Source organism: Microtus ochrogaster, chromosome 16 (genome assembly GCF_000317375.1).
Source record: "Microtus ochrogaster isolate Prairie Vole_2 chromosome 16, MicOch1.0, whole genome shotgun sequence".
NCBI lineage: Eukaryota > Metazoa > Chordata > Mammalia > Rodentia > Cricetidae > Microtus > Microtus ochrogaster.
This window is the reverse complement of record NC_022018.1, coordinates 60,275,303-60,287,665: the sequence shown is the minus strand read 5'-3', so window position 1 is coordinate 60,287,665 and position 12,363 is coordinate 60,275,303. Positions and strand designations below refer to the sequence as shown.

The 12,363-nt window shown below is 41.7% G+C and overlaps 1 protein-coding gene across 5 annotated transcripts in view; it reads left to right on the top strand.

The window, feature by feature from the left end:
• The window catches only part of Agtpbp1 (ATP/GTP binding protein 1), a 128,862-nt gene that overhangs the window by 67,127 nt on the left and 49,372 nt on the right, over positions 1-12,363 (top strand). For all 5 annotated transcript variants that reach the window (XM_005355304.3, XM_026782897.1, XM_013349180.2 and 2 more), the window contains 3 exons: positions 744-921; positions 6,635-6,732; positions 10,097-10,213. In XM_005355304.3, coding sequence (XP_005355361.1) covers positions 744-921; positions 6,635-6,732; positions 10,097-10,213 — 393 coding nt within the window. The remainder of the gene's footprint in view (positions 1-743; positions 922-6,634; positions 6,733-10,096; positions 10,214-12,363) is intronic.

The following is a 12,363-nucleotide window of genomic DNA, read 5'->3' as shown; positions in this document are numbered from 1 at the left end:
GACAGGATATCTGTTTAAGTTGCACTCTCGGTTTTCCCCACAATAAACAACCTTTCTGCATGATGGTGCTTAAGGTTTCTAAACACTTGGCTTGTTTATTCTTGTTTATTGTTTTCATTTTTCTAGAACAATCCTAGATGCCTGTTTTTATCACCTGGATGCATACAGTAATTATTTGATGTATGTTGATGAATTGGGTGGTTTTAACACTTTCGTGCCTTAATTTGACTGTTTAATTAAGTCAGTCATGTGCTGAAGATTGTGCAGTATGTCCAAGTACCACTGAAAGGCCAGTTGTCACTGGCAATAGTATCAGATCACCTGTACTTGATGATTGGCCAACCAGCCAGGCTCCTAGCAGTGGAAGTGGGGTCTGCTCCCACTGCTGCCTTACGGCTCTGAGAGGCGCAGTCAGTACACACGATTCTTTAGTTCTTACCAGTTCCCAGTGCCTCTGTATTCTTTTTATGCTAGGCCAAGTATCTGAGTGACTCTACTTGATGACTTTCATTGCCAAAGATAAGTACTGATTTTTGCCTAGTGAACATTTAAGGAAATATCCTACTGAGTCAGTCACGTGATTCCAGAGTACAGCTATGTCTGAAGAGTAATGCCATTCTATAACTACATTGTGTTACAGTATTACTTTGTGTGATGTCTGTGCTAGGAGATCATTATTGTGTTACGTTTTGAGTATAGTGGTGTTGAGCTGTTCACTAACTCACATATTCTTGTTTGAACAGGAATGCTTGGCCGTCAGGACCCTTGACCCTCTTGTCAACACTTCTAGTCTGATAATGAGGAAGTGTTTCCCCAAAAACCGCTTGCCACTACCAACCATTAAAAGTTCTTTCCACTTCGAGTTGCCAGTCATCCCTGTGACTGGACCTGTGGCTCAGCTCTACAGCTTACCCCCTGAAGGTAGGGCCTTGGCTGCTGTGGGCTCTTGACATGGGTGTGAATGTGAGCAGGATGAATCTGCACTTCTTTACAAGTAAGAACTTGTAGTCTATTAAGAGAAGTACTGTGTTGCATGTATGTCAGAGAGAGTCTTTATAAAAGTTGTGCTGCAGTGGTAGAGACAGGCCCAGGATGAGCACAGTCCTCCTCCTCTGACGCATGGCTTCTCTGACCCCAGTAATGCCACTATCATTTACTTTGGAGGGACAGTCACAGAGTTTTGGACTCTGTCTTTCCTCTGTCTAAATACAGGATTGTGGAGGTGTGAGCTGTAGGAGTTAGATGGTGGTCCTCGCTGGAGGAGGCTGGGAAACTCTTCTATGATGCAGCAGAAAGTAACAACAGGGAGGAAATAGAATATGTCCTGATGTTTAGTCAGAGTCCAGATTATGGGATAGCAGAAGTTTACCTGCAATGTAGTGAGTTCACCAGGCATGGCAAACATGAGAAAGGTGATACCCTCTTGTGGGCTCCTTTCCGGTGTGTCTCAGACGTGAGGAATCACTAAACTAGAAATGCATTTATTTGTTAACTCACACACCTTCAAAGTGGGGTGGGAAGAGTCTGATGGAGTCTTGGGCCAAGGAGGATGTTCTCATTTTGTTTTCCATTACTTTCTAGTGTGTCAGAATTACTTTTTTTTTAGCAGCCCTAGCTAAAATGTGACCTCATCTGGGACAGGTCTGGACTGTTTCTTGTCTATAATAATCAACAAATTTGATACTCTGGATGCTGAGATGGCATACTGCTTGACTTAGTATGGACACCACAGAACTAGAGCTCCATCTCACAAGACACTCTCCACCTCAGACTGCTGCTACGTGTCCAGGCTTCCTCTGTTTTGGAGTGACTGACTATAAAGATGTTAGGGCATTACCACACCACTGGCAGTATTGGTAAACCGCTAGGACAGCTCACATCAGTCAGGAACACTCTGTACGTTATTTGTTATAAAGGACATAACTCAGGTACATCAGCAGGAAGCACAGCACAGGAGCCATGCTCTTGCAGACACATCCTCCTCCTAGTGTCTTCTGTGTCCACAGCCCAGGAGCTCTCAGAGCCACGTTCTTTAGAAAGTTTATGGAGGTCTCACGAAATAGGCATGCTCGATTAAACCATTGGATGTGGATGACTAATTCGTTTGTAGGTCCTCCTTCCTCCGTAGAGGCTGAGAAACAGGTTTGACGTTCCCAGCCTCCATCCTGAAGCTACCTAGGGTTCTACCAAGGGTCCTCTCATTAGAACAGAAGACATTCCTGCCACCCAGGAAATCCCAGGGGCATGGGAACTCAGGACAAAATGGAATAGCTCAGTATCACAGCAGCACTGTTTTAGCTCCTATTTTCCTCCTTAGCATCCTTTGAATTGCATGGGTGGTTATGAGGGTACACCTTTGTTGAGTGGCTGGAGCTGGATTCAGGACTTGCTTTCTTGATTAGTAAGTACCAAAAGGTAGTGAAGTACCATCTATGGAGATGTATCTGAAGGATCAGTTCTCATTTGAGGTTTCTGAACCTTTATAGCTTCCATCACGAAGGTGGTGTGCTCTTAGATATGTGGGTATGGAGCTGTGCACCTTAAACCCTTCCTGACGTGATTACTGGAGTATACTGCAGCCAGTCGAGTGATGAGTTTAGATGTTGAGGGTGCAAAGGACCCTGCAGAAGAGCAGCTGTACTAAATGCTACAACCTGCCCACTCCGTAACACCTGACAGAATAATCTCTTTTAGTACAAGGCTCACAATGTTATGTCTTTACCATAAACGGAGCTTCTACATGAACAAATCCATTTCATGTTGATAGATGTCCTAATAACAATTCTTACATTTCTAAAATTGTAATTGCAGAAATGTACATTTTCATATGTAACCTCCTCAACAGAGGTGTTTATGCTGACCTCATTGGTCCAAAGGAACACACAGGTATTTTAGAGCCTGCCCCTGTGTCATTCTTGGTAAAACTTTGGGAGCCTTTGTTTTTCTTGAATGAACCCACCACTGCTATGTAAAAGCAAGGGAGTTTCAGAGATGAATAACAAACCCTTGAGAGATCTGACTGTGAAACATGAGGAAGCATGTCCCTTTCGATAATAAATCTAAACAGATTAAATACTCCCTATTAAAGGCTGCTGTGTGGGGCTTTGAATCCCAGCACTTGGGAGGGGTAGATAGGCAGATCTTTGCATTTGATGCCAGCCAGGTCTACAAAGTGGTTTCTGGGCCAATGAGACCTGTATAACGAGACACTGTCATAAATAAAAAGTCAAAAACAACAACAACAAAATTTTATGAAAAGATCAGGACCTTTACATTGAGTAAAAGGGCAGATACTGTCTGGAGATTAAAGCAGTAGGTTAGACAGCTTGAAAGGAAACTAGGAAATGTGTACATTTCCCCAAAGAGGTGCAGAAGCACTGTTTACACAGAGTATAGACCCAGGAGGAAGCGAGTGTAAGACAGGACAGCCATGCTGTTGTATCTGTGCTGGACACACAGGTGCTGCTCCATCCAGTCAAGTTCAACCTGCCCTCCGTGAGTAGTCAGTGGATGGGTAAATGTGCCCCTGAGTCCCTGGTTACGTAAATCAGAATCCTGCTGGAGAGAACACTCCTAAGAATACTTTTTTTTTATTTATTAAAGATTTCTGTCTCTTCCCCGCCACCGCCTCCCTCCCCTCCCCCTCCCCCAATCAAGTCCCCCTCCCTCCTCAGCCTGAAGAGCAATCAGGGTTCCCTGCCCTTTTGAATATATAATTGAGCTAGTATTTTAGGGACATATAATTGACTAAAACTGACTGGAATAGTAAAAAGCCTAAAATAGAGTATGTAGTCAAGTTTGTTTGGTGATATCAACTGTTGATGATGTCATAGGTTAGTTCTCTCAACTTTCAAGGGGTTTTCCTATGCTTTATTTTCCAGAGCATAGAAAAAAAAGAAAAGTTTAGAAGCTAGCATGATGCTGAAAGCAAAACCTGGTAAGGATTACCAGAAACAATCCACAGCTAAATCTTGCTAATCAAAACAAATGTGAAAATTCGAAAACAGAGCAAATTGAACTGGGCAGTGTTTATTTATGATTATTTTTTAAGAAACGAAGTTCACTCTAATATTAAAATGGGTGACATATATTATTAGTAGGTCAAAATAAGGGAGCCAGTTGTTTCAGTAAGTATCATGAATAGATTCCAGATAAAGTTTATTAAGGAAATTGACAGTTATTTTGAACAGTATTACTAAATTTTATCTATACCATGCCTCAGAAATAGTACTGAAATATTAAAAGATGTATCTCAAATCATTAGCTAAGTCAGTAGAGAAAGATAGAGAAAGAAAGGACTAACTATTGAGAGGGTGAGATGTATGAATTGTGGTAGGTATTGTTACAGTGTTACCTAGGGAACCATGACAAACAAAAAATTTAATAGCACCAGGTACACAAGAAAAATGAGTAAAATATAGTAGTTTTCCCGTGACTGTATATCTCATGTATATAGAATCAAACCTGTGTGTGCGTACACACAGCATATAATGTACTACCTAACAATGTATTTGTGTACACAAATATATCCATATCTGTAGATCTAATACACAACGCAAGAGGGGAAGAGGACCATGTTTATAGTTTCTAAGTCCTTTAGGGGCTGCTGGCTCATTCCCTTAGTGGAGGCATCCCAGGGATGCCCTGTATTTGCCTTACTAAGCTATCAGAGAGACATGTAGAAATTGTTCCCTGCACTGCTGTTGTTAATATAGACAAGAACGCAGATGACAGTTTTGATTTCTAGCCACTGGTTTTGATTGTATGCTGAAGGTGTAGTTAGTCCTTACCAGTGCAACGCCGTGAGAGAGCCTCAGATGCTCTGAAGCTGTGTGAGGTTTCACATTGGAGCATGTACCTAAAGGAAAATACTTGGAACATTTGGCCCCAAATTGAAGACATTTTTTTTTTCCTCCAGCTCTGAACTGTTGAAGTGGTGTTTTTCCTCTTCGCGATAGGCTTTTGTTGATTTAGTGCGTATTTTCCTGAAGAGCGTTTGCTCCTGTTCTTTTTCCATATATCAGCTCTTTCCACTGCAGACTGCTGTTAGGTCTCAGGGTAAATAGATCCAGGTTGTTGCATGTGCTGTGTTACCTTCTTTTTTAGTTTTTATTTTTATAAAACCTCTCTGCTTCCCCCAAATTTAAGCCATTTGATACCAGTGTTAGTGAAGATAAACTGAGCTGCTGTTAAAGAGTTCCATGCCAGAGCGGTGCCCACACTTCACAGAGTAGGAGATGGAGATGGACACCTTAGCTGAGCAGGTCTAGGCCAGGGAGCAAGGCTTTCACTCATTCGCTCGATTGGCGAGGGGTTTGTGGCTAGTAGATCTCAGTGGAGTAGGCCGTCAGAGATCATTTGTAGCTTCTTGTAAGAAAGTACGCTACAAGGGATGGCTTTCTCCTCTCTTCCAGAGAATACAACTTATTTGGAGGGGTGTATGTTTATCAATTTGCATCATATTACACTGGTCTGGAATTATCCCGAGGAGCTGATGTCACTGTTGAGTGAAGGCTGGAATTCCTCCGCTAAAATGCAAGGTTTCTGTTACTAACATTAGGCGAAGCAGGATGGTACTGCTGGGGGCAGTCAGTAATCTCTGTCTAGGCCACACTGGGTACAGATGCCAGGGAGCTTAGGAAAGTGGTTCTCAGTGCTTCCCTTACTCTGTGAGCAGCCTGATGCTTTTCTACTGTCTCCCCGCAGCTACGCTCCATGCCCTTTTCATGGAACTCCCTGAGTGTTTCTTGAAGCCTTTTCTTGCATTCCCTAGTCTTGCGTTGGCCTAGACACTCACCTGTCCGTCGTGATTGGCCCTGCTTCACTCATGTTCTCCTCTCAAGCCAGAAAATGCAAGTTGTATGAAGCCATTCTTTTCCTGGAAATCCCATCTGTATTCTGTAGGTTCAAGCCTCACTGCCTTAGCTGACATGTAAGCTTCATCCCATCTCATTGTTACTTACATTTCCCAAGCACACTCTACATGCCAGTCATATTTATTTTCCCGATTGCCTGCCTTCTCACTTTCTTACTTCCTCTTATAAGGTCACTACCTTGCCCCTAGGTCTCCTTTAGGTGCTGCCCTGTGAAATGGTCAGTGGTCATCTCTTGGCTCTGTGAGGTTTGCAGCCACTTACTGTCTGCCTGGTTTTCCCATGGTATTCCTCCTTTAGGGTAGGAATTATATCTTTAAAAAATTCCTAGTTTGTAACACATGGTCATGGAAATAAGTGAGTCATTCGGGTTTATCATAGTGCTTCATCTGGGCTGCTGCAACATAGGGCATTCGTAACTGAGAACATTAGCAGTGAAATGTTTAACTTGTAGTGTTTCCAACTTTTAGGGCTCGGAAACACATACTTTCCACATACTTTCTCAGGTTTCTAGAGCTGAGCTATCTTTATGGATGTTTTTAGTAAGGCATCTAAAAAGGGAACATCAACAACAAAAAACCAAATATAGTAATTGTCAAAGAACAAAAAAGAAGTTTGTGTTGAGTAGATGAACATAATAATTCAATTATAGAAAGAAATCACCTTGCTGTTTCTTGGTGATTGGAATTCTGCGTGCACTGTGCACATCTGCTTTGTACACCCTGGCCTCTGACTGACTCGCAGTGTGTTTCCTACCACAGTGGATGACGTAGTGGATGAAAGTGATGACAATGATGATGCTGATTTAGAAGCTGAAAATGAAGTCGAAAATGAAGATGACCTAGATCAAAGTTTTAAGGTTGGTTCATTCTTATTAGTAAACTTTATAAATTGTGTATATCATCTTTCAAACAGATTTTCTGGTGCATAGGTTTACAGATAAAATGTTTTATCCATGTCTTTCTCTTGTAGCTGAATCTATTGGTCTGAAAACAGCCCTAATGTAATGTTCATTGTTCCTGAGGAAAAGTTTTTAAGCTTTCTACTTAGTTTGGGGAACATAAGGGCTCTGAGGAAAGCAGCCTGAGAATGCTATGGTGGTTTATTCCAGAAGGCTTTTTCTTCTGTCAGCAATCTTTTGGGGTTGTAAAGACACTGGGAGTGTAGTCTGTAGTGGAGGTGCTCAGTGTTGACATCACGATTCTTAGGGGAGAGTGCTGAGCTGAGGGACTGTAAAGCTAATGTTGTGCTCCCCGAGCTGTGCAGCTGAAGAGTCTGCGCTCTCGGAGCTGTGCCGTGTCTGGCAGCTCCGAGACGTGTCTCTGCTTTATTTGCTGCAAAAGGGCCATTGCAGCATCTTTACAAAAGTCATCCCTTTGATTGTCAGTGGCTTAGCCTGTTTACTGCCTGCTCAGAACTTTTGTCTGGTTCTGGTTTTGATTTGTTTTGTTTTTTAAATCTTGGACAATTGGGGTTGGAGAGATGCTGGCTGAGCAGTTAAGAGCACTGGCAGCTTTTGCAGAGAACCAGATTCGATGCCCAGCATCCACTTGGCAGTTCATAAACATTTGTAACTCCAGCTCCATGGGACTTGACACTGCTTATGGCCTCTGCAAGCACCAGGCACACATGAAAAACATTCATATACATGACTTAAAATAACACTTTTAATACTTGAAATCTTGAAATACTACCTTAAAATTGGGATACACTATATATTTCATCTTTCAGAGTATAGAATACTGGAAGCTGTATTTTATTAATAATATAGAACCAATTTTATTACCACCAGTGAGATCACAAAGAAAAATAGGTCCGACTTTGATGTTAAGACACAAATCTGGGGTAATGGGGTATTTGGACCCGACATGAGAAATGGAATTGGTAGGTTCCCAGCTGTGAAGACTTTAGTACTGAACATTGCAAAGTGTCTGGTATAGTTTATTCTTCACATTTCACACTTGTGATTAACAATACCTGTGATGATTAAGAGTATAAAGATTAGTGAGGAGAATTGGAACAGTGACTGATTCAGCTGCTGGAAACTGTGCATGAGTGTACATGTTAAAAAGTAGGTATCTGAGCGTGGGCTAGATATGTCAGCTCCTTTGGTCCTTCGCTAGCCACCATAACTGCTCATAGCAGCTCAGCTGTTAGCATCCTACCAACTTGCCGTCTGTGTCCAGTTGATCATTCGCTCCTGTAATGCCTTTGTGAGCTGTTTAACCCTCTCTGCTGCAGGATCTGCCTCAGATACTGCATTTCATTGGCTCTTGCTTGGTTCATTCATTCATCTGAAACATTTCCACCCATTTCTTTGTTCTTGACATTGGTGTTTTTGAAAAACCGTTGTTGGCATCCATTTTACTCTGACTTACCAGTGACAGTTATTGCTGTCTGCAGTTATACTGTCTACTTTGCCTTAACAAAACAGTGATAGTTATGAGAAAAAATAGTACTTATTGAGCACTTAACCATGTGCCAGTCCAAGCTCTTTATGCACTGTGACCATCAAACCCTCCCAGCAGTGTAGACAAGGCACCAGTGGCTGTGTATGCACAGGGCCAGGCAGTGTGGTGGAGATCCGCCTCCTCACCACTGCTGTGTGCTCTACTGAAATGTCTTCTGCATGCCCATGGTGCATTGGCTGAGACTGCGAGCTGTAACTGCATGAGCCTCTCTTGCCTGCATGGCTCTCTGCCTCTGACTTGTGTTGGCTGTTACACTTGGACATCCTCAGTGCACAGTGTCTTAGAGAATGGCTGTGCTGCAGAGAACTGGGGCTGCTCTGTTGTGGTTGGTGGTTGGCTTCCAGACTGCATTGCCCTCTCTAGCATGAGGCTTTTTTTTTTTCTGCAGAGATTTTAGTCTAGGCTCTTTTTAGGTTCTAAACAACTCAACAGCAGGTTCCCTTCCTGAGGCTAAAGTGGCCATTCCTAACAGTGAGCCATATACCTCTGTGTAGTCCTGGCTGTTCTGGAACTCACTGTGTAGAGCAGGCTGGCCTGAAACTCAGAGAGCCACTTGCTTCTGCCTCCTGAGTACTGGGATTAAAGGTATGTGCCACTACCATCTGGCAAAACCAATCTGTTATCAATAGTAATTACAAAATCTTATTTATTGATTATGTAAATAAAAGTGAATTCCCAAATATAGAATGTTGGGAAATATCATATATTTTTCCTTAAGATTACTCATTAATGTTCATATATAGTTAGGTACTATATAGGAAGGATTTAAATATAGTAAAATAAATTTGCTTTAGGATTGAAATTAAGTAGTTTATTGTGACAGTATGATAAAGAGGAAATTAAAAATGAGCCCCACTTGAAAATTAGTAACTGGTCTTTCTATGTCTCCTTACCCATATGTGGAAGTCACGAGTTTGTGTGCGGTCGGTTGTTAAGACTCTTTGAGGGCACTGAGGGTGTGCTAGGTGAGCTGGCGCTTGCCCTCCTGTCGTGAAGCACACCCGTCTGTCTGAGGACACACCTGAAGCACTCTCTCCTTTTCCTAGAGTTGGGTGTTGGACACTGGCACCACTTCTTTATTTCCTGGCCTGCAGGAAGCAGTGTGCACGGTGCCGGTGGGGTGTGCAGAGGGTCTGCCGAGTGTGGCGTATGAGAGTGTGCCGGGCTTTCTCTACTCAAGAGTCACACTGGCTAGAATGTAAACTTCGGAACCTCCGGAACTAATTCTTCATGCCAGGCTGTCTGATTGCCTGCTCCTTATCATTTGGGGCTCCACTCCCACCCTCAGTCAGATGGTGGAGATGAAATGAGCCTATTTCATGGGGTGTGCAGAGTGACTTAGAGATGAAATGATAGTGTAGTTCCTGCCAGCTGATGCTAGCTACTTTGGTTGTCACCATTTTTGTTATGTATAAAGATTTTCAATTTAATTTTCTTGAGTTTTACTTCACAGACAAATAATAGGGACATTAAGGAGAACAAACGTGGTCTTTATTTTTATTTTACTTTTGTCTTGATGAGCCTGAAAATGTCTGCTGCATTAAGATTAACCATGGCCAAACAACAAAATCAGCAGCAGTGATAATCTATAACTAATTAAAAGAACCGATTTGCCATTAAATTGAATATAAATTTTATTAGTGATTATTTACTAATCATAAATAATAATATTATCTTGGGACACTTTAAATATAAAATATTTTCTCTAACATTTTTGTGTTTTTATACTAATAACATGTTTTATTATTTCAGAATGATGATATTGAAACAGATATTAACAAGTTAAAGCCCCAGCAAGTACCAGGACGCACAGTAGAAGAACTGAAGATGTATGAGCACCTCTTTCCTGAGCTTGTTGATGATTTCCAGGTATAAATACAGACCATTTCTGAAAAGCCACACTCGTCTCCCTTTCCTGGATGACACTGGGTCGTGATAGTGACATTTTGGGCTGCGTTAACGACCTGTAAGAAGGAGAGCGTTGGCTAGTCTTTACATTTTATACTCGCTTTACTTCTTCTGTTCTTGAAATTGCATTGTAAAATCACGCTGTAGCCTTCCTTGTTAGTTCTGCCCATTTCAGCAGTGCTGAGGAGTTCTGCAGCTCTGCCTTTCCCTGGGTATACTGTGTAACATGGCAGCGGTCAGGACAGGGAGAGGGCAACCGCAGCCCTGAAATCTGGGTCGTCAGTGTTAGCGTTTCTCGTTCTCATTTACTGAGATAGAGTTATTCAGCTTGGGTTGTACAACCAGCCAGGGTGACTGTAGTTTTTATTCTCTCTGTAGTGACTGTGCTGGGCTCTGAAATCTGATGTTAGAGTGTGAGTTTGGCAGGGCATGGTAGCTTGCATCTTTAATTCAGCACCAGGAAAACAGAGCCAGGTGGATCTCATGAGTTCAGAGGCCAGCTTTACACAATGAGCTCCAGGCCAGAAAGTATGTGTTTGGGCTAGCTAGCCGCTAAGCCTTGAGTAACTTTTGCTATAAATGTTGTTGTTCTCCAAATCCCATATCCTTAATCACAGTAGATTAAAGAAAAAGATTGCAGTGAGTTTATGAGACATAAATGAGAACTATTTACCAGCTTTTCATTTGTCTTTGGGAGTAAACTTAGGACCCTGGAGTACAGTGAAAAAGATGACCTTCTGCTTCCTCTTTCTCTGCTCTTCCTGTAGGTTTGAAGTCCATTGGAACTTCGAAGCTGAGACTAGTGGAAGGAGGTCAGGGGTCAGGGAGAAAATAGTGGGGGTGGGCCAGGAGGTCAAGTGGGAAGCAGTGGGGGAAGAGGTATTTGGGGGCAGAGTGTGGAGTGGGTAAGTTTTTCTTTCATTTAACCTAGAACAGCTGTTGAGTTACTCTTTTTCTGTGTTTGGTTTCACTTGAACCGTTTGAAGATAAATACTTTGTAAATCAAGGCAGACAAGTAGTGTTATAGTGGTTTTGAGTAGGAATTGATTAGCATATGATGATTTCACCTATTTTCCTATAATTATATGCACATAGGAATATATAATGCTATACAAATTACTGCTTTGGTATGGGAGTACAGTATAGTAATTTTATAATTGGTGTCAGGGTTAGGATTTAGATCAGTAGTTCTCAGCCTGTGGGGTGCGACTTCTTTTGGGGGGTTGAGAGGCCCTTTCACAGGGGTTCTATTTTGGGTCTGAGTAAGGATAGCAAGGACAGTTAATGTAGCAAGTAAAGATACATGTGTCTAGAGTCAGAGCACTTGAATAGTTATTTCAAGTAAATAAGGCAATGCAAATTTATTAGTGTATTTTGCCATTAAGTTATAGGTTGTTAATTAATTTAGTCCTATATGCTAGGGAAATAGCATTCCTGGGCAAGTGGCCATCACTTCAATCTCCAAAGCAGTTTTATAACCTAGTTGTTGGCGGCTTATTACATTTTAAAACTGCCTCTCTTTTGCAATGCCTTTGAACCATGGGATGTGTTTGAAGGGCCATTTTCACTGGTCATAACGTGTCTCTTGAGAAGCATAATTTTAATCAGGGAGAGACATTATCTCCATACTATGAAACTGTTTTTATTTACATAACTGAATTTATTGCCAAAGGAGTTAGTTGTTCTGGCATTTGGTTGTCTTTCTCCCTTTAAATTTCAGAGTTTGAAACATATGTATGAATAGTAAGAATAAATATTGAGGATTATAAAAGTTTATTGGTTCTATTAATAGTGTTTGAAAGAATTTTATTCAACCATCATTGAGTCAATTCCTGATATATCATATGATATTAAGTATATGTGAAATTAGTTGCTTTCAGTATTAACCATTGAAGTCTGTGACAGCTAGATGTGTCTGCACCTGACCAACATGCACCTTGTTCCAATTTGTAAAGCCGGGTTATTCAGTTGCTGGGTGGAAGTAAAATGAATGTCATTTGTAGGTGGCGTTCGGAAGCTACTTTTTGCAGGGCAGGAGAGAATTAAACTTAGGTTCTTATGCCCACTAAGCAGGCATTCTACTGTTGTGTGGTCTCCCAGCCTCTGTTTGT